General features: G+C 36.2%; 1 protein-coding gene across 9 annotated transcripts in view; it reads left to right on the forward strand.

The window, feature by feature from the left end:
• TBCK (TBC1 domain containing kinase) overlaps nt 1-22,861 on the forward strand; it is a 404,858-nt gene that overhangs the window by 185,795 nt on the left and 196,202 nt on the right. For 8 of the 9 annotated variants that reach the window (XM_053217079.1, XM_027061941.2, XM_027061938.2 and 5 more), the window contains one exon: nt 10,460-10,619. The exons of the other annotated variant lie outside the window; for it this stretch is intronic. In XM_053217079.1, the coding sequence (XP_053073054.1) occupies nt 10,460-10,619 (160 nt within the window). The remainder of the gene's footprint in view (nt 1-10,459; nt 10,620-22,861) is intronic. 9 annotated transcript variants of the gene reach the window in all.

Below are 22,861 nucleotides of genomic sequence, written 5' to 3' on the forward strand. Positions count from 1 at the left end.
AAAATTTAGCCAATACTGTTCTTATATCTTCATGTAGGTGAAAATTTTGTTTTCTTAATTCGTTCTTTCAGGATATTAAGAATCTAAAATTAAGTTTTATCTCATCTTTTTTACTTCTGTAAAGTAATTGGAATGATTGTTTATGAAAGGGAGAGAGGCAGTCATTTTTCAACAAAATAAGGTACTGTCTACCAATGAATTTAAGGGATAGTGTTATCACCCCCTAGTACCCTCCCACGTGTGTAAGGGATGAAAAATATTTTTTTTCCTCTACCCTTCTAAGTTCTTGGCTGGGATTCTGTAAGAGAAGACAAATTAACAAGCCAAAAGCATACAAATTTATTTAATATAAGTTTTACATGGCATGGGAACCTTCATAAGGAAATGAAGATCTGAAGGAGTAGTTAAGTCTGAGAGTTTTTATGCCAGGCCTGATGAAGAGAAGACAGTGGCAGTAAAATGTGAAAGGACAACGGAGTGTGAGCTAAATTTAGTTACACTAGGGGAAACTTAGCAAGGCCTGTTTGTTCAGATTTCTGTCAGTGTCCCTCTGTCTTAGAGATAAGAATGTCCCTATCCTCTGAGTATAGGGAAGACACCTCTCAGTTGAGGGTTCTATGTCTTGATTCGGGGAAAGCTCACCAGTCCTTTCTGCACATGCCCTTTCTTCAGTTTAAAATATTCAGTAATCCAAGATGCCATATTTAGGGGTAGTGTACCCTGAACCCCATCATCTGAAATTTTGCTAAAGCTTCAGTCATTTAGCTTAGAATATAAATATTCCCCGTTAAAATACAAATACCCTGCAAGAGGTAATATTTTAATCTATTATCAATTCTTAGGATTGTAGGTAAGGAAAGGCGTATCAGCAGTTTGAGGGAACTACTCCTAAGTTCAGTACGGACCAGTAGGGGTGAGGAATACAGAAAAGGAAAGAGGGAGAACGTGAAGATGGACTTCACCCACTTGCCAATAAAGACATAATCCCAACTTTCAAATAAGAAGCCTGGAGATAATCTAATCTAAATTCTTAATATAAGAGCTGAACAGTTCATGTCAGTCAGACTAAACAGCTAAGTTCTATTGAAATCATATTTAATTTTTGTTTTTATAAGAAAGAAACATAAGAGACGCCTGGATGGCTCAGTCAGTTAAGCATCTGATTCTTGACTTTGGCTCAGGTCACGATCTCGTAGTTGACAGGATAAAGCCCTATGTCGGGCTCTACGCTAACAGCATGGAGTCTGCTTGGGATTCTCTCTCTCCTTCACTCTCTGCTCCTGCACACACGCACTCTCTCTCAAAATAAATAAATAAAATAAAATAAAAATGAAATGTTAATATAGGTAAAGGCTTAAGTCAGTGATATTTGTTCTAATACAAATTATAGGGATTTCAGAGCAAATAATAATTGCATATTTTAAAGAGGCAGCAGAAAGTGTTTCTCATATGGTGACATAAATTTCACAAGTAATGTTAATAGTTTCAAAGATAATATACAAGCCAAACTGTTGTGTGTTTTTTTTTTTTAGTGGTTCTAAATAGAGTTTCAAATTTTCTAGAGTTCATATTGAGTGGTCTTAGTCTTGTAAATGTGGTTCCAACTGATATTATTTGTAAACAAAAATACTTTGAAGGAATGTTATTCTCATATGCTTGAGTTCAAAGTAATTTAGAGATACTTGTGTTCAGAGCAGAATAGATACTGAGGAGGTTTAGTAGGATTTTTTTCATCCCATTTGGGTCTAGGTTCAAGCTACCTGAATTAAAATTTATAGCTAGTTCTATTCCCATTTCTGAATGGACCTTGTGTAATATGAGACTGTATGGTAACCACTGCTGGAATGTCCCCACTTGACAGTATGGAGCCTGCTCAGGATTCTTGCTCGCTTGCTCTCTCTCTCTTTCTCTCTCTCTCTCTCTCTCTGCCCCTCCCCCCAAAAAACTAAATAAACATTTTAATAAAAATAAATAAATATTTACAATGCAGTGTTAAATGCTCTATGTTCAAGGCATACCTAGAAGCTAGGAATGTTAAGAATGGCCACCCAAGCCAAGTGATACCTGAGATGGGTTTTGAAAGACAAGTAGAAGTTACCCCAGCAATGAAGAGATAAAGGACATTTTAGACTGAAAAAACAACATAGTGTATGAGTGCACAGAGACAGTGAGAAAGACACGTTCAGGAAATTACAAGTACTCTGGATATGCATGGCTGGAATACATGAGGGTAGGAAATGATACTAGAGTAGCAAAGGCAGCTTCATGGAGAATTTGCATATGATGCCAAGAAATTTGGGTTTTATCCCAGAGACTGTGAGAAAGTATTAAAGATTTTAATCCAATAAGTGGCATACTCACAATTGTATTTTGGAGAGATTAAAGCAGTGTGGAAGAAGGGTGAGAGTGGAGGTAATGGTGCAGGCAAGACCAGAAGGATGGAATCACCCAGAGATTTGATGTGCATAAACATCTCTCCATATTTGCAATCACAAAGGGTGAGATCTCTAGATTATCCGTAAAATAAATCAATTTTTGTGAACCGTTTGGGTCAATACCTATGCTGGGGAAAATCCAGAGAAATGCCTTTTGTTGCTATTTTTTTTTCCCTTCTCTCTTACTGTGTGTTAACAAAGAGAATTCTGCATCATGGCACTTGCAAGTATTGATAAGTGGTGGTGCCACTAGCTAAGAAGGCCAGGAGGTATTGAACACATTTGATGCTGATACAAGTTATTCTAGGTTTGACACAATTCTGAAATTCATTTACTCAGCAAATATATACGATGTATTCTAAGCATTATATTAAAGCATTGTAAGAATTCCATAGACGAAATAAATACAGATCCTGTAAATTGTTTTAAGTATTGGTGTGCTCCTGAAACCAGTACTACATTGTATGTTAACTAATGTGAATTTTAAAAAATAAATTTAAAAGAGGGGGGGGTGGAATTTGGACACGGACACACACATATGGAGAAGGTCATGTGAAGATGAGGGTAGAGATCTGGGTGATGCACATACAAACCAAGGAGCACCAAAGACTTCCAGCAAATAACCGGAAGCTAAGGGAGAGGCCTGGAGCAGAGTGCCCCTTGCAAACCTAGGAAGGAACCAACCCTGCCAACCTTGATCTTGAACTTCTGGTTTCAGGAACTATGAGAAAATAAATGTCTATTGCTTAAGCCTATAAATAAGTAAATAAAGTATTGGTGGAAGTCAAGTACATTAGTATGTTTTATACAAGATCAAATTGCTGTTGTGAGAGATGTACAGATACTATGGGAAGGGAAGCTTTCATGGAGGAAATGCTTGAAGGATGAATAATATTTGGACACTCAAAAATATTGAGAAAATGTATTTAGGCAGAGAAAAGTACAGAAGCTAGTCAGGACATACTGGAAACAATATATGATTTGGTTTCGTTGGAATTGAAGTCGTTAGGTCTTATTCATGAAAGCTGAACTGAAAAATTTGGGCTTTGTTCTATAGGCATCCATGAAAGGTTTCTCAACAGGAGAAATTTTAGTCTAACAACATTGTAAATAGAATCAATTTCCAAGAGAAAAGAGAAGAGTTGAAGAAAACAAAAAACTACTGTCATGGTCTGTGCTTAAGGGAATAAGTGTCTGAAATAGGCAAGTGATCATGGGAATAGAGATAGGAGGATGGGATTTATTAATTAGTGCTATATAGAATGTTAGATGTTGCCACTGATGAGGTTTAAACTGATTTGGTGGATGCTGATGCCATTCCAAGAAAGCAATAGATTTAGCAAGGAGAAATGGCAATCTCTAAAGATACAATTTTGTATTGATTAATGCTATTTAGTTACATTATATGTAAGGAAACTGTGGGCTTAATTCCATGTTCTCTTTTGGCGATTGATAATACTAAAGGTGTAGCCTTTACTTTGGACTCTGTAACACTGATTATGATTAGTTAACAAAGCAACCGAACAGGCCAACATAAAGGTGTGCATACCTTCATAAGTGGTCTGGTGAAATGCTAGTGTTCTTTGTATATAGAGGTATGAAGTCACTAACTGTGGTACCCGACAAAAATTCTGTGCCCTTTTAGGGTTTAGAAAAATATGAGATTGTTTCTGTGTTAAATTTTGAGCTGTTAGATATTTTAAAGTAATTTTTAAATGCTTTTGTGAAGTGAACAATCTTTCTAGACTATGAGCATTTACCTATCTAATGTACCTACATTATTCTTAGAAGTGTTAGTTTTTCAAACTGCTTGATTAAAGTATGTGCATCTACTTGCAATTCTATTATGTAGACTGACTTATAAATACAGGAAGGTCTCCATATCTTAGAAACCTAGAAGATAATGCATGTCGTCCTTATCTATTAATACTGTTCTAATAATCCAACTCTTTTGTCACAGACATTTTAAAGTATTTGTTCTGATCTGTTTGTAAATTGAACTACCAGATTTTGTTTAATGTGAAAATTTATTTTTGTTTTAAGCACACATTTGATTGCTTTTTGGTAATGTCTGCCAGATGGAATGTTGGGCTGAATGATATGTTTTTGGGGAGAGGAACAGCTTATTACAAGACAGGGTAAGGTCACCAGTTGCCAAAGAAAAATGATGCTTACTTAGAATATATCACAGAGTGCAATCAGTGTAGCAAACAACTTGATTTAAATAGCTGACTAGGTGACTGCTATAATAACTGTTTTTGTAGCTTCTGTTGTTCCATAGCAGAGGTTTTATTGTAATTACCGCTGATGTCTTTAATCGTGTCTCTTATCTTTTAATTCCTTCAAGTATGTCGTCAAAAATCCTAGCAGTAAAAATGTTTTATGAACACTGATAGGTTAAAAAGTTACTGTTTATGAGTGCCATTGCCACTGTTGCCAAAACCAATCTGAAAATTTGTGATGGACATTGTTACGCTATAAAGATGTATATATGATTGGAGCTAATCACCACATAAATACTTTGGCTTCTATTACCTTGCTAGATTCTAAAGTGGGTACTTTGAAGCTGACACTTTTTAAGTTCTTAGTTTCTACAGTAGCATAGTATGTAGCTGTTGGACAATGTACTCAGTGTAGAATGTCTTCAAGTACGAGTATTATTACCCCACATCTGTGTTTTGCTGACAAGCAATGGCTTTTTTAAGTACAAAAGACGAATGCAGAGAATCTAGATTTTTGTCTAGAATGTGAGGAAAGCAATGAAGTGACAGTCATAATCCCAAAATATGTATTGTTGCATGCTCGTCTCTAATACTGCTTTAGTATTAAGGACACATACACACTTCTCTCCCTCTGCAATACAATGAAATATGACTGAAGTTCTTAGAGCATGGAGAAAGTATGTATCTCAGACGTGTATTCTCTATCATTTTGTTCTCCTTGCCATATCTTGCCCAGGACAAATAGGAGTCAACTTTGAGAACTAGGTTACTATATGTCAGAAACTGTCTCTATCTCACTCTTTACTTGTTCTGTCTAGCTAACACAAAATATACAGAAATCTGCTCTTTGCTCAGTTTTCAGATAAACCTAATGTTTTATTATGATTATGGAGGACTTGGAAAGTAAGAGAAGTCAACTATCTACCTTTACAATATAACCTGGCAGACTCTCACATGTTTGGAAATTACATAAAGGAGTTCTGCTTCATCATATGATGTCTGTTTCACATGAGAATTTGTAATGGAGACAGAGAATCTTAATTACCAAGGAAGCTATATCCTTAAATCAAAATTGACTTCATTGTTCAACTTACGTAAACAAAGGTAATGTTCACAGTAAATGTCTTAATATGTAACTAGGCCAACCTTACTCTTCTCTGCTATTTACCATGTAGTTAAGGATAGATATTTAGAGCGTGGACCACCCTAAGAGCACTCACGCTTACCTAATCTTATTTGCACTAGAAGTTTTATGACAAGAGTGTTCTTGGATGAGTGCTTTTAAATGTTTTCCAGGACTTTTTGATTGAACTAAACTAAGAATAGGGGAAGTGTGGTTTAAAGTTTTATTTCTGTTGTGCCTTATCTTTCAAAATGTTGAGATAGCCTGGAAAAGATTTGGAATAGCTTTGCATTTTGGACTATAATTTTCTTCTTTCCAGAAAGTCTCTGCTGCCATCATATTTTAAAGCATTTTGACATTTAATATGGATTTTTTTAAAAATCAAACTATAAAGCACAACCAACAGAAAACACTAGGATAATAACAAGTTTATGACTTCTAGTGACTAAAAGGCAATTTGGGCTGAAATCTTTTTTTTTTTTTAATGTTTATTTTTGAGAGAGAGAGACAGAGAGAGTGTGAGCGGGGGAGGGGCAGAGAGAGAGGGAGACACAGATTCTGAAGCAGGTTCCAGGCTCTGAGCTGTCAGCACAGAGTCCATTGCAGGGCTTGAACCCACGAACCCTGAGATCATGACCTGAGCCGAAGTCAGATACTCAACCGACTGAACCACCCAGGTACCCCTGGACTGAAATCTTCAAAAGCATGGAATAAATTGGTGGTGATACTAAATTCACAAAATCATCTAGGTGTTTCTGTATGATTTTAGATACAGATTTTAGATATTGGCTATTTGAGTGCAGATGAGTACTTTTTCAAGCCAAATATTTATAGAATTTATCCTGTAAAATAAACTTTATTTTTAAAATCACTAATTTTCTAATATGTGACTGACAGATTTTTATAGCAGACCCTCAAATGTAACTTACATTGTAAAGCTTAACACAGTCTAAGCATTGTCTTTTATCTTTTATTTCTGACTTTCAAGGGAGAGGATCTGATTGGCTCAGCCTGCATCAGATATCTACCTTCACCCTCCCCTTCCCTTCTGTACTGTCAGTCATGATTATGGAAGGATCATCTGATACAACCCAGCGACCTAGGCTCACCCTTTCTTAGGAGCAGTGGTTGGGGCTCTTTCAAACAAAGTGGGAGGCGAGCAAGCCCCCCAAATATGTCTACTACAGTGCTTGACTAGGATCAGCTTATATTGGTTTTGCTACTTTATAAACACCAGAAAGAAAAAAAAAATGTTCACAGTTGATAAGGGCTGTTTGATAAACACAGAAACTCTCTCTGGCAACTGACTCAGAATGGCAGATGTAGAATCGTTTGCTGAGAATATTTGAGTTGTTAGGTTCTTGGTTTGTGGCATCAGAAAATTCCATGCTAAGGTATGTCCTAAGTGAAGATAAAAGTACTATCAGAGTAATTATATGCTGAGAACAAAGCCGTGGCTGTTCATAAAAACTGCAGCTGAGAATATTGAGTAATTATAAATGTTTGAGAACCTAGTGCCGATGAAATCCAGGGTGATCCGCCCATGATTATACATTCTTTGTCCATCCTACACGACTCGAACTAAACAGTGTACACGGGGTACTAATGTTTACTTTCCCTCTCTTTTTATTTTTCAAAACTTTTTTATAATTGTTTCCTTCATTATTAATGCCAAATGTTTTCTTTCAAGAAAAAAATGATGAAGCAGCAACTGACTAAAAAATTTTGAATGTAAGACACATGATCAGTCTTTACCATCACTCTTGAGAGTAGGAGCCTCAATTTCTCCTCTCAACGTTGAATGAGAGAGAAAGGAAGAAGTGGAGTCTAAAGGTGAACCTACAAACTGGAGCAACTGAGACACTATCATGTCAGTAAATCATTACAATTTTCCCCTTCTACAGTGATCACTAGTTGAGTTGGGGGTGGGGTGGAATATTAGTTGCTTGTAGCATAACCTTTTAAAACTTTGTGACTATTCCATTTTTTAAGACATCTCTAAAGTGGAAGTGTAGGGGAAATGCCTCTGTGAGCACATAAACATCCCTCCATGGTCATCTTCAGTGATTGTTAAGGGAGGCAAGACATTGCCTGGACTTCTTATATAAACCAGTCTTCACATTCAGTCTTCTAGCCTTTCTCCACTTCGTTGCCAAAGTACAAATGTGATTTGTTACTTCTCTGTTTAAAATACTGATTTTCAATGCTCTAGGATAAAGACTGACATTATCAATGTGACCTACAAGGGCCTGCTCAGCCTGGCCTCTGCATCCGCTTCCAAGCTCACCTTACCTCATGCTACGCGTTGATCTCTAAATTCTGCTGGCACTGGCCTTCCTTTCTTTCTCCTTATTGGCCATGTGCCTACCCTCTATCAGCCTAACATTTCTGCATGAAACATGTGTCCCTTCCATCACCCTGTCCCACCTCCATTCCATCCCCTTGGCTAATTAACCTTTGTTAATTCTTCAATTCTAACTCAGTGCCATTTGCTTTCTCCATGAAAACCTTCCCTATCTTCCCCAAGTTGATATATTCTATCAGAGTATCATATATGTCTCTTTCAGAGCAGTTTTGACAGTTATTTTATGTTTATTTGGAGAGTTATTTGGGAGTGTCTTCCTCTATAGACTCTATAGGAAGAATCATACTTTTTTTTCAGAACATTTTATTTTTAAGTAATCTCTGCTCCTAAGGTGGGGCTCAAACTCATGACCCAAGGTCAAGCATTGCATGCTCTATTGACTGAGCCAACCAGACACCCCAGGAATCATCTTTTTAATTGTACTTTTAAATTACTTTTGGGAACATATATTTTCTTTTTTATCTTTTTTTAAAGATATATGCGCCTTTATTTGTAATTTTTTAAATTTTCTTAATGTTTATTTATTGGGGGGGGGGGGACAGAGAGAGGGAGACAGAGGATCCAAAGCTGGCTATATGCTGACAGCAGAGAACCCAATAAGGGGCTGGAAACCATGAACCGCAAGAGCATTACCTGAGCCAAAGTCAGACGCGTAATCAACTGAGCCACCTAGGCGCCCCTATAAAATTTTTAGAACAAATCTAGAGAGTCCAAGAAGCACAATATGTTAAACTCATGGCATTTAGTGACAGGAGCAGGCAGTATTGACAGGTAACAAATAATAACATAAAAAGGAATCTCACATTTCTAACAGAAATTTAAATACTTTGAGAATGGTCAGAGGACTAAGTTCATAATTATTATTTAATTTGCCTCTCTGACTTCATCATCTACCACTTCTTGAAACATACTATGCCTTAGTTAGAGGCATATATCTTTTTCTTTAAGATCATATGATATTACAGGGGCGCCCGGGTGGCTCAGTCGGTTGAGTGTCTGACTTCAGCTCAGGTCACGATCTCGCGGTCCGTGAGTTCGATCCCCGCGTTGGGCTCCGGGCTGATGGCTCAGAGCCTGGAGCCTGTTTCCGATTCTGTGTCTCCCTCTCTCTCTGCCCCTTCCCCGTTCATGCTCTGTCTCTCTCTGTCTCAAAAATAAATAAACGTTAAAAAAAATTTTTTTTAATAAAAAAAAAAAAGATCATATGATATTACTAAATATTTTAAACTAACATATGCTTTTAGTTGCCAAATTAAAGGTAAAACACAATGAAACCAGAAGAACCCTTCTGAAGTACAAGTATAATAACACATTATGCCTTTAGAGAACATAAAATTGGAAAGAATGGAAATGTCATTGAAGTTTACTTGAGAAATAGCCGACAACAGAAGTGTTTCCAAGCAGTGCTAATGACCTAACAATTCTAAACAGAATCCCATTTAGCAATCACTTGCCCAAAGTAGATAGGCTTTGCAGTATCAAGTTAGATCTTAGAATATCCAGTTTACTTTCAGAGCTATAAAATAATCATGGTAGTAGTAATAAACTGAAAGCCATCAATATGCAACCCAAGTGATTGCCACTGATTTGCTACATCCTGATGACTTTTACAATACTTCATTCAATCAGGACAGTCTGCTTTAAATTTTTGACTCATGTTTTTCCTTTCTTTTTTCCGTTCTATTTTCACATTTAGCATTTTTGTTTGTTTTTCTTAGCGGTACCTTCATTTAGATAAAATACACATTCAACATCTTGAGCGTTCAAGATGTTTAGAACTGTCAGAAGTTCAGGTGAGAAGAAGGAAAAAAACAGAAGTAAAACCAATGAATCACTGAAATAGCAATTAGCAAAAGTTTATGGTGCACATACCAAAAAGACAGACTATAAATCAGGAGCACTCAAACAAAACATAGAGTGAGGCTCAGGGCATATTGTTACAAAGCAGCTTATACAATATGGAGGTAGTGACTGCTTAGTTTTCAGTTTGGTTACAATATTAGAATTTTCTTAAATGAGAGGGAATTGGTTGGGGTCACATAACAATTGGGGGAAAATTTAAATTTTGCTTATGATTTTCAGAGGCATAAGCAAGAAGTGTCCTGGGTTAAGTTAGCCTCACTTGTCTTGCAAAATAAGGTAAACTTTCCTTGTATGACTAAACAAGTTTTGTCCGCTTGGAATTTTTAAGTCTGGTCTCCATTTGCATTTAACTTTAACGTACTATCTCCTGTGGGTCAATTACCTCTGTGAGTTTCCCTCCCACACTCAAGTCTACACACAAATAAATGTTTTCCTTAACTTTCCTTCTCAGTTTTATTCGGGGTCATATTTCAGGCAGCATCAACATTCCATTCAGTGCTGCGTTCACTGCAGATGGAGAGCTTACCCAGGGCCCTTTCACTTCTGTGCTCCAGAGCTTCAAAGGGAAGGTCATTGTCATTGTGGGGCAGGTGGCAAAGCACACAGCAGAGGTAAGTGGACTCAGAAATGTCATATGAACATAATGCTGTGTTATCCAACTGTGTCTTATAATAGTTTGTCTAAAAGTATGTTTCTTCAGGAGTTGGTCGTAAAGCAAACGAGCTTTGCATATCTGTCTGTAGAAGAGTTTGTCTACCTCTTCCCGGTAAAAGAATTAATGCTTTTCCCTCATTGTGCAACATTAAGATCAATAGTAAACTTAGAAAGATACAAATGATAGCCTAAGGTGTTTTTTTTTTTGTTGTTTTGTTTTTGAACTTCTTTCTGAAATTGCATAGAAAATAGCTTCAATTCCTTCCATTGGAGCACACTGGGGCTTGATTGGAGGCTCTGAAAACTGATCATAATAGAATTTTTTGGATTTGAGGATTTTATTTACTATAGGCTCAAAGCTTTTTTGATGATAGAGAATTCCGGAAGGATATCCACTTTTAGATACAAGGAGTATGTGAAAAAATAAAATGTTTCCCTCTCCCCTGACTGTGTTCTAAGCAGATTGAAAATAAAACAAAGAGTAGCATATGGAGGTCAAAAATATCACCGTTATTTTTTATAAAACACAAGTTAGAGAATATAGTTTATATGAGAACAAATGGGCTTGCTCACAAACCCCCCAGAATTGGTGAACATATCTAGATGGGGGCAACATCGAGCCAGGACAGGCCCTCTTTCTAAAGGGAGGGAAGGATCTGCTCCTGGAAAAGTGGCAGAGGTAGTTTGATCCCTGCAGGTAACTTATTCCCAAAAGGAAGAAGGGCAAGAGAGAGCCTTCCCAAATTTGCCAATCAAATAAATCACTACCCTGGACAGAGTGAATAGAGGGACAAAAGCAAAGTTAGGAATATACTTAGAAAAATTTCCTTCTCAAATAAATGAGCAGTGGAGATAAAATATTCCCCTCTAATATGTACATTCCTTAGTGTCTCTATATACTGAGTAATCTAGAAGGGTAGTCAGATGAGAACTTTGAAACTTTTGGTCATAGCCATTTTAAGTATCCTTGTCTCAGAAGTTACAGGGCTAACAGTAACATTGGTTTTTAACACTAAATGAAGGTCATCCTTGATGATGAAGCTTAACTGACCATATTAAAGAAGGATCTAAGTGGATATTAATTATGTCATATATCACTCACTTCCTCTTTTATATTATTATATCTGACATCTAACAGGGAACAATTTAAATACACCTATTTCAGAGAAAGTCAGTATACTAAATGACAAATGTGCAGTTTTAAGTAAATGAGAACATTTTAGAACTAAAGTCATGGTATCTAAATTATTTTTATGTAAGTTGTTAAATGATAATTATTATAATTATAATTATAATATAATATTATATATAATATAATTATAATAAATATATTATTACTACCATAATACTACTGCTGCTACATTAATCTACATTGCCACATCACTCCAATGAAAAATATCAATTTTCAATTACAATGACTATCAGTACATTCAAGCCACAGAAATACTATTGAAAAGCACATATTTCTGGGTTCTAAGTGATAGCCATAAGAAGAAATCTTTACAATGATGATAATCCTAATTATTGGTCTTTGTAAGTAGTAAATACTGTTTATACGTTATTTCATTCTTCACAACAATTCTATGAGGGAGACATTATTCTACACATTTTACATATGAGAAAAACTTAGACTCAGTTTTAATTTGCCTGTCTCAGAGCCAGGATTGAAACATGAGTCCATATTACTCTATAGGACATGCCCTTAACTCAGTGAGTTCTTAAGGCTTTTGAGTCTGAATGCTGCCATTGGATCTTTGTTTGTTTGCTTGTTTGTTTCTAAATTTTTTTCAATGTTTATTCATTTTTGAGAGAGAGAGACAGATCGCAAGTGGGGGTGGGGCAGAGAGAGAGGGAGGCAGAATCCAAAGCAGGCTCCAGGCTCTGAGCTGTCAGCACAGCTGTCTGACATCATGGAGACTGCTTGGGATTCTCTTTCTCCCTCTTTCTGTGCTGGCATGTGTAATCCTCTCTCAAAATACATAAATAAACATTTTAAAAAATATGGAATAGTACAGCCATCACATTATGAATATGTAAATGAAGAGCCATCACATTATGAATAAATTAGCCAATGTCTTGTTTATCAGAGACCAGATCCTATCATGAATAAATCCTTCATCTTCAAACTCTTTGGTCATTAATGCTTATAGACAACAATGACTGAACAAATTCTATGGTCAGTATTAGTGCTTCAGTCCAACATCAGGAAATTATTTTTGAGATATGATTTAAGTATTTGTATAGAGATGGATCTTAATAACTTTTCTCCCCACGGGGCTAAAAATAACTAAGTATTTATTTGCGTATGCTGTTCCATCATCTTTTAACCTGCTGTACAGATCTGTATGACTTTACTAATGCTTTTTTTACTGGAATTCTATGTATCCATGGTTGTGCTGGATAGCTTCCATTTGTTCCACCTTTCACTCACTCTCCACCCTTATTCACCCTGCTGTCTATTGTAGGAGACTGGCTTCCATGTTCTCTGGCTTCCAGCTGTTGAGCTAATGGGGAGTTCTGACAAGTTATAAGAGGGGAAGAGTCAAGGATGTTTATCCCCCTGTATTCTTCCTCAAAAATTCTCAGGTTTGCTGTATTCCTCTATTGAAGGTTAACACTTCTCTCCAGGAAGCCTTCTCTAACTACTTTCTTTTTCCAGCCTCCAGTCCCTTTGGCTCTAGGGGTGAAGAAGATATACAAATGGCCAATAAACACATGAAAACGTACTTGACATCATTAGTCTTTAATGAAATGCATATCAAAACCACAGTGAGATACCAATTCACACCCAACTGTTGGCAAGGATATGGAGAAACAAGCCTGGCAGGAATGCAAAATGATGCAACTTCTGTTTAACGGTTTGGCAATTCTTTCAAACTATAATCTTAGTATTACACTATGACCAGCAATTCCACTCTTATGTAAATAGCCAAAAAAATTGAAAACAAGCATCCAACAGATACATACTTGTATGCCGGTGATTATATTACCACTCTTTAGAATAGCCAAAAGGTAGAAACAACCCAAGTGTCTATCAACAGATGAATGAGTACACAAAATGTGGTGTATACGTATAGTGTAATATTATTCAGCCTTAAAAAGGAACGAAGTTCTGATACATGCTACAACATGGATGCACCTTGAAAACATCTTGCTACGTTGAAATAAGGCAAATGCAAAAGACAAATATTCTGTGATTCCACTTAAATGAACTATCTAGAATAGGCAAATTCATGGAAACAGAAAGTAAATTAGTGTTACTAAGGGCTGACAGAGGGGAGGAGAGTTTTTCTTGATACAGAGTTTCTATTTGGGATGATAAAAAAAATTAGAAATAACTACTGGTAACAGTTTACACCATTGTGAATGTACTTAATGCCACTTATTGTACACCTAAAATTGTTAAAATAGCAATTTTCAAAAAGTTCTAGAGTTTGATGTGTTCAGACTACCCTATTGCCCACAGTTCATCTGAGGCCTACAGTTTTTGGTCATAGTAGACATTCTTTCATAAGAGCCCTTCTGATCAAGTCTCATCTTTTTCCCTTGTGAATATTTTTTTAAAAATCAAAAACACAAAAAACAGTGATTTCCAAGCCAGTAACAGGTTATCTTCTAAGTTGAAATGAGTGTACTGCAGCTAGCAGCTGGCAGAGTCCTATTTTGAAAAGATTAAGAAAGCCACAGTTGAATGCTATGAAAAGAAAGCAGAGGTACCAATTCTAGTTAGTACAGTTACAAATTATCTTTATAAATGTTGATGATTTTTATGTCAAACCCATATTTGGACTAGGGAGTTCTTTATTTACAAAAGTAGGCACTGACTGTAATTTTTCTACTTTTACATCTTCTATTAAGATCTAGTCAAAGAGCCAGACTGAAAACCCAACAAATGAAAATATTAAATGAAATAGAGTATATATAGCTCAATAAAGAAAAGTGCTCTCAATGTTTAATTTAACAAGTAGCAAAATATCATTGGGCAACTGCAAGAAAATAAAAATGAGCCACTTGTCTAGTCAATGACAGTATTAAAATCACCCATTTGACATACAAATTAGAAGCGGAGTGTCTTTTGTAATACAAATATGAAGCATTTACTCCATAATGCCCAAGTATATTGAATATATTGTCTACAATGACATAGGAGAAGGCAAAACAGATCTATTACAGCTTATTTGCATACCTAAATAACTGTAATTGGAAGATACATGATCCTGTTTTATTTATGTATTCATTAACTATTTCCTATAATTACAATTGATCAGCAATTTAATGGTTTCTTTGTCATTACCACTTCATAAGCCTTTTTGTATCTGGCCTAGCTTCCACATTAAATTCGCCACGAAACCTTTAGTATCTGCCATTTCTTGCCTAGCTAAAACATTGGTTTTCCCATGAGCGGAGCAAAAAAGGAGGACTACAAAGACCTTAGTTTAATTGGGTACCACATAGAGGCTCTCCATACCGAATCCTACTGAATCTCACTTGTCAGGTAATCTTTAATTCACCTTAAGCTACAGGTTAAATAAAGCAGTGAGCTATTATAAAATCAAGCACTTCCAGATATTCTGAGAACAAATGTGTCAGCATCAAGGAATGTCAGGTGGTCTCAAGTGAGCGAAGTGGAATCCTGAGTCTCTAAACTGTGTACTAATGCTCCAAGGGTAGGTTGGATTTTGTGCTGATCCTTGCTGCTGTGTGGCTGAGTTCAATCTGACAAGCCAAACAGATGCAGACTACAAGTGTTGGTAGGGTTAATGGGAGTAGGAAGACCTCTGTATCAAAACAAGGGTAAAGTCGATTCAGACTTTGTGTAACATTTGAAATGAAAAAGATGGAAAGGTCTCATTATTCTCACTGCAGAGATAATCATCTTTTTAAATTTACATGAGAAACTGTATCTTCGATTGCTAAACTGAAATTCGATTTCCTGGGCATAGAAGAAAAATGCCAACATGATCTGTACAGAAAGCACCATAAAAGATACCTCTTCCGAAACCAAAATGTGCTGAATTAATCTCAGAGAGCTCATGAATAAATCTGAGAATTAAGGCAGTAACTACTCAGATCAATAGGGGGAGGCAGAGAGAAGTCCATCAGCCAAATTATGGATTAAATGAACCCACAGGAAGGAACATTGTTATATCCTTGATCCGATTTAAAGGAAATTTTGATTTTTAATATTAATCAAATATTACCTAAGAGAAAATTTATGGTTTCTTTTAGTACAGCAACCATTACTCACACTATCCCACTCCCAACCTAAGGTGAAAGTCTCATGTATCTCTCCTGGACAAAATACCATTATGCATCCACCTCTTTCCTAGAAGTAAATTATAATGTTTACAGAGAATGATAACAGCAGAGTAGCATGCTGTGATGTGTTATGGGGTTACTTGTTTCTCCTCTCTGGGGAAGGAAGGTAGTAAAATCCAGCTCTAGAACTAGTGATGGCTGCCAGACTAGAAAATGGCCAACAACATGGACAAGAACAAAATGAAATTCCAGTTGGTGTTTCTCTACCTTTAGTGAGTCCTTGAGAAAAACTGTAAACATCATATTGTTGTGTTGTCACTGAAACTCATAGACTTTATCCATCCAGATTATATTTTGTGGTTATAAGACCACCAAAATTTCATCCCTACCAGTGTATCCCATTCAAAAAGTTATCTAAGAAAGAAATTGAAAGAATCTTTGCATTTCACTCTATTTTGTCAACCCTTTGGAAAATATTAGGAACAGCTTGTCTTTCCCTTAAAAACGTTATATTCTTGACATAAAATCAGTGCTTTTCTTTTGTCATCAAAAGAAATATTCATCTGAGAACACAAGAGCCAGTGGCAATAATAAGCCATGTGTGCTATTATTCTTTCCTGCAAAACAAAACAAAGGAAGGCAAAACAAAACAAAAAAATAGAAAAGAGCAAAACATATATTTCTGAATAACAGTTGATTCAGAAACCTAGACAAGAGATGATCTTTATGGAGATTCTATGACTGAACAGTCAGAGTGTCCGATACTTTCTACACATGACAGGTAAGGATTAAATTTAAAATATTAAAATCTGTTATCAACTAAAATTGATTATATTTATAATAAGAAAGCATGCCATTGCAGCTATTTTTTAAATAAGATAATAGTCCACTTATGTTTACTTACACTCCCCTGGTGGCCAAGGTGTTATTTGGTCTTTGGATGTTAGGTTGGAAGTTAGTTTGTACTGTGGTAATGTGAGGCTTCCACACTCTCATCCCATGGAAAGAGTGCTCAAAATGGACCAGGTGACCTGAAAATAAGCAATTCAGCATGTGTTGTCCCCATAGTAAACTTCTGTGGCTCTAGATAATATCTACCTAGTTCTTCATTAATGTGTTTCATTAATGTGAAACTTTTAAACCACTTTGAATGAAATCTCTTACCTGTCAGAAAATGTGTCAGACCTCTTTATAACATTTTTAACATTTTGGCAAAGAATGGGAAGTGAATCTCTTTTATTAGTTCCAAAAATGCAAGGAATTCTTTCTTGGTCTTGTTAGAACCATAAGCATGGTTAAACTTGGCTTTCTTTCTGGCTTATTCTTTGCCTTCTTGTCAGCAAATGTTTTGCTCTGTGGGTTTATAGCAGATTATAAGAAACATTTTAGATATTAATGTGGCTTGAACACACTAGACATAATACAAGGCTTACAAGTAACAGTGAAAACTCTTCTGTATGGCTCTGCATAGCATAGATGGAGGATAACTTACTTTAAAAGACCCCTCAGCTAAAACCTGCCCTGTAGAGTTCCTGTTCTCATAGGTTTTCAAAGGTTTTGTGAAGTAAAAAGCAGTGTAGGAGTTGTAGTAAAGGGGGCTTTAAAACACCTCAAACTTTTTTTTTAACATCTTTACTAGATGTATTATGTGTACAAGCAGTTTTTTAAAAAGAGAGAGTACTCATTTCCAATTTGCGGGAAAAACTGCCAAGTCACCATCTGAGTCTTGTGATCTCTGGCACCTATATTCATGACCTGTCACAGGATGAAAGTTATCTTTGTCTAAGTATGTGTTATTCTACATACCCACCCTACCCTCCACAACCCACCATTTAATTAATTACTCCATACCACAGGAATGTTTGTGGCTGAATAAGAAACTAATCAGTCGCCCTCCCACTTGACCTATAGAGTTTGGAACTTGGCTGTGATCCATCATAGCCCTAACTGTTTTGAATCTGAGTTTTTAATTATATACATTATTTTCAGAGCATAGTATATTGTGTGTAACACGGCCAGTGGCTAGGACACAGTATGGGTTTACTGTTCTCAGTTGTCTAATGTAAACAGAACTTGATAAATGATTGTTGCTCAAATTCTGGTCCCAAATACTGCAGATCAAAGGAAAATGTACCACAAGGCTCATTAGAGCTCCTGATACATTATGGTATTAGATGATGGAATTTTATCAGAAAAGGTTTATTCTCTAACATGAACTAGTACACTTTCTTCTATTAGAATAAGAACTGTTTTCAAAAAGACTTTTATGTCATGTCTGAAATTTTTTCTCCTATTTTCTTAATGTAAACTTAAAAATAATTCCACATAGCCATTCCTAAGAGGGCTTGTTTGAAAGTATAAGCTATTGTTAAACACTAATCTGTAAATTTATAGGAAGATCCTAATTGCCATATGATAAACACTAGGTCACTATCAACTATCATTAGTTAAAAATTAGATGAGTTATAAAGGAAAATGAATGATAAAGGAGTATAAAGGAAAACTTTTTATAAAAAAATTTTTTTAATGTTTATTTTTGAGAGAGACTGAACGTGAGTGGGGGAGGGGCAGAGAAAGAGGGAGACACAGAATCTGAAGCAGGCTCCAGGCTTGAGCTGTCAGCACAGGGTCCCACACGGGGCTCAAACTCAAGAACCATGAGATCATGACCTGAGCTAAAGTCAGACTCTTAATGGGCTGAGCCACTCAGGTGCCCCTAAAAGAAAACTTCTTAACCTAGAGTCTGTCATGAGTTTTAGAAGGTCTTTCAACTAACTGAAATTATCTGTAAAGTGTTGTACATATGTGTCTTTTTTTTTTTTTTTGAGAGAGAGAGAGAGAGAGCAGATTCATAGCTTTCATTTAATTGCTCAAAGTATATGTGACCCAGTAAACAGTAAAAGTTACTAGTATAAATTACTGCTTTGTTATAAACAGTTCATCATAAACACTGTAAACCCTACCTTACATCCCCTTTGGGGACAAATCTACTATTTAAGTTTGAATCTACAATTGCAACGTGTTGTAAATTGTTCTCCTATTAATAGATTGATTGGAAAGAGGAAGAGAGGAAAGAAGGAAACTAGTTTATAGTATTTACTATGAATCAGCACTTATGATATCTAATTTAATCTTCTCAACAGCACTATAAGTGTACTATTCAAGTGTGTTATTATCACACATTTAACAGTTAAGGACACTAAGGCCAAAAGAGCTAAGTGACTTACCCGAGATCCCGCAGCAAACCAGCAGCAGAACCCTGATTGAAACCCTATGCTAACTACAAAGTTCCTACGCCTGTCTCCATGCCACCTGGTCTGTTTGAATGAAAGAGTGAATTATCTCACCTTCTTGACTAAGTGACAACAAATTATATAGAAAAGTATTTGTTTGTCTTATCACCCTGCTAGCTAGGTCTGAAATTCTGTCATCCTTACTGCCCACCTGTCTTAACTCAGACCACCAATACCTCATGCCTGACTCACTGCAACTTCCACTGTTCCTGCCTGCAGACCCCTTCCCCCAGTTCTACCCCACAACCAGGGTGAGCTTTTTGAAATACAAATCTGATGAATGTCACAAATGCCTCTGTGACTTTTTTTGCTTTCAAAATAAAATTCATATCCTCCTCATGATTCATAAGGCCCTTCATGATCTGAACTCTGCTTAGTTTTCCAAGCTCATCCCTCACTGCTCTTGCCTCACCCTCTTAGACTCCGGCCGTAATTAACTACTTGTAGTTCCCTATATACTGTCTTTTCATACTTATTTCTATTTGGAACATTTTTCCCACTTCTGTTCACCTGGGTAACTACCATTTGTCTTAAAAGACTGTTTATATACTATTTCTTCAAGGAACTCTCTTAACTCCTCATGTTTGGGACTAAGTACTCTTCCCAAGCGCTCATAGGATATCTTTTACTTACTTGGGACCACTATCATATGTATAATTTCTGCGTGCATTAGATCAAAACTCATCCTTTCTTTAGGGGCACACAGCACCATGTAAGGGTTCTGCTTAGCCCTTTTCCAGGTTCTCTCAAGCAAGGCACAATTTATACAGCTGTAAAAGATGACTCTACGTAGCAATTATCAAATGGCATTTTTATTGCCACTACACTTTTCTGCATCTCCATCTGAACTCCAAGCTCATTGAGGACAAGGATTATATTGTATAATATATTCATTGTTGTACTCCCAGCTCCTGGCATAGTGCCTTTGAAGTGGAAAGCACTCAATAGATATTTGGTGTTTGAATTAATGACTAATTAAGACTGGCAGTAAAGCAGTTTAACCAGTGCCAAGCATAGTTCCTGACACACTGTAAATGTTCAAAAAGTATTTGATGAATGAACACATGAGAAATAATAGTGTGCTATAGACTGCATTTGTAGAAATTAGTAAAAGAGGATGACAAAAGAAAAAAATACTAATAACTACTAATTTAATTCAAGACAACAAACATTAAGTGCTTACATGATGGAAACTATTATGAGGAAACACAAAGAAGAAAGACATAGTCCCTTGCCCTCAAAAAATTTACAATCTAGTTAGAAAGATAAGACATGTATAAAACCAATTAACTCAAAGCAGAATGTAGCATGTGCTATGTGAAATTTGTAATTAAAGTTCTAGAGTATCAATGAGAAGGAAAAAGTTTCTTCCAGTTAAATGAAGGGTTCCTAAAGCTTCTTGGAGAAGGTGATCATAGGCTTAGACCTTGAATTATGAGTAGGATTCACTAAGGAAATGTATTGGGAGGAGAGCCATAGTCAGGAGGAAATATTCCAGGCAAAGGAAATAGCACATGCTGATTGGAAAGCATAGGGCTTCTTTGAAGAGCCTTTTAGCTGCAGACAAGGCTGGAAAGATAGGTGAAGAGTCTGGAAATAGATGGCCTTGAATGCTATGCTAAGGAGCGTACATTTTAGCAGTGGGGCTCTATTAAAAGTTTTTTTAGAAGGAAAGTGATACTATCAGCTGTATTTTAGAAAGTCATTTGGCAAATTGCTTTTAGTGTCTTCCCTCTCCTTTGCCCTTGATCCCAATAAAATAGAAATTCTTAAGCACCGAAAACCAGAGACCAGTTAAAGAATTTCACTCTTTCTACATTCCTAGTCTATTTCAATGCTAGGTTCTTCCCAGAAGCTACCTTAATGCTGGTTTTTTCTCTCAAGCTTTCAAGGTCCCACTGCTTAAACAGTTCCTAAACCTTCATTTAGCAAAATTCTCCTGGTTGTGGAGAAAAGACAATAGGAGTTTGTCTGAGATGGATAGCCAAAGCCCCACAACTTTCAAAAGAACATTGGGGAAATGGCCTCACTGCTTTTATTATGTGATTCAAAGCATCTGGTAACATTCTATCACACTCTTCTCTTTATTCAGGACACTAAAAGACAATATGCTCATTAATCTTTAATTTACGTATAAATAAGTACATGTACTTATATAAAGAATAAGGAAGACTAAATTTAGAATAAAAATTTCTTTTGTCCTCAAAATGCAAAGAAATGTTAGACTTAGTATTATCAAAATGAAATTTTCAGTAAGAACTTTTGGGTACTATATATTGTCCTTCCTAACTATAGATAAGCAAAGTATTCTTTGGAAAGGATCCACAGATCTTGAATCACCTTGCCTAAGGGCAATAGCCTTTAGGAAGGAAAAATTCTCTACACAATAGTGTTAGAGATCTCAGGATTTCCTGAGGGTCTCCCATAATGCTAGGTGTGGGCAGCAAAGTGCCAGGCAAATGGAAAGGAGAAAACTAAAAGCACAAGAACCATTTAGGAACTAATCCAAGAGTAATTAGGATCTAAAATGGAGTAGGAGCAGAGGAATGGAAAAGAAGGAACAGATCCAAGACAATCACAGAAGTAACACAGCTTTGTGCCTAAATGAATGTGCCTAATTTTTTCTTGTGCCAAAGTCAAAAACAGCTCCAACATTTTGTTTAGAAAGTCAAAGGTAACTTTAAAATTTCCAGATTGGATTTTTGGGAAGGTAGCTGATACCTTTAACAGAAGTAGAAAGAAAAAGTAGATTTGGAGAGATTGTGATGAATTTTGGACATACTGAGTTTGAAGTGCTAATGGGACACGAGTATAAATACCAGTCAAAGACTTAGAGGTTCAGACTAGAATTCAGGGAGTTAAAATGGGATATGTATATACAGAATCCTTCTACTTATGAAATAAACACTTAGTATTTTATAATACAGAAAAAAAGGTAGGTTTTTTTCTTTCCTATAATTAAATGTAATAGCTTATATAATTGCATTATTCTAGAATGGAAGACAAATTCCAGGTGATGTCCTCAACAACATATGGTCAAAAGACCAAAAAAAGACCATTAAAAAAAATATAACTTAGGGGCAACTGGGTGGCTCAGTCAGTTAAGCATCCAACTCAGGTTCAGGTCATAATCTCGCTGTTAGTGGGTTGGAGAGCCCCGCATCAGGCTGTGCGCTGAGGGTGCAGAGCCTGCTTGGGATTCTCTGTCTCTCTCCCTCTCTGCTCCTTCCCCCACTTGTGTTCTCTCTCCCTCTCTCTCTCTCTCTCTCAATATGTGTGTGTGTGTGTGTGTGTGTGTGTGCGCGCGTGTGTGTCATATATATGACACTTAAATTTGCTTCAAGAAATTGTAAAACTCCATTGTATCCATTATAAACTAAAATTTGCTTTGGTGCAAGTGACTGGTAGAGGAGAACAACAAAGAAAACGAGATCAAAGGAAAATGGAAGAGGAAGAAAGGAAAACACCATTTTGACATGTGAAGGAGAAATGTGTATTTGGGATTTCAACAAAGTAAACAATGAAATAGAAGTTGTGTTGGCTTATATTATGCTGAGATATCATGTGCCTTGAGGAAATATTTTCTTGCCATTTCTATTCACAATGTATACTTTAAAAAATTTGAATTCTCTTCCTTTAATCCCTGT

The sequence above is a fragment of the Acinonyx jubatus genome, chromosome B1 (genome assembly GCF_027475565.1).
Source record: "Acinonyx jubatus isolate Ajub_Pintada_27869175 chromosome B1, VMU_Ajub_asm_v1.0, whole genome shotgun sequence".
In the NCBI taxonomy this organism is placed as follows: Eukaryota; Metazoa; Chordata; class Mammalia; order Carnivora; family Felidae; genus Acinonyx; species Acinonyx jubatus.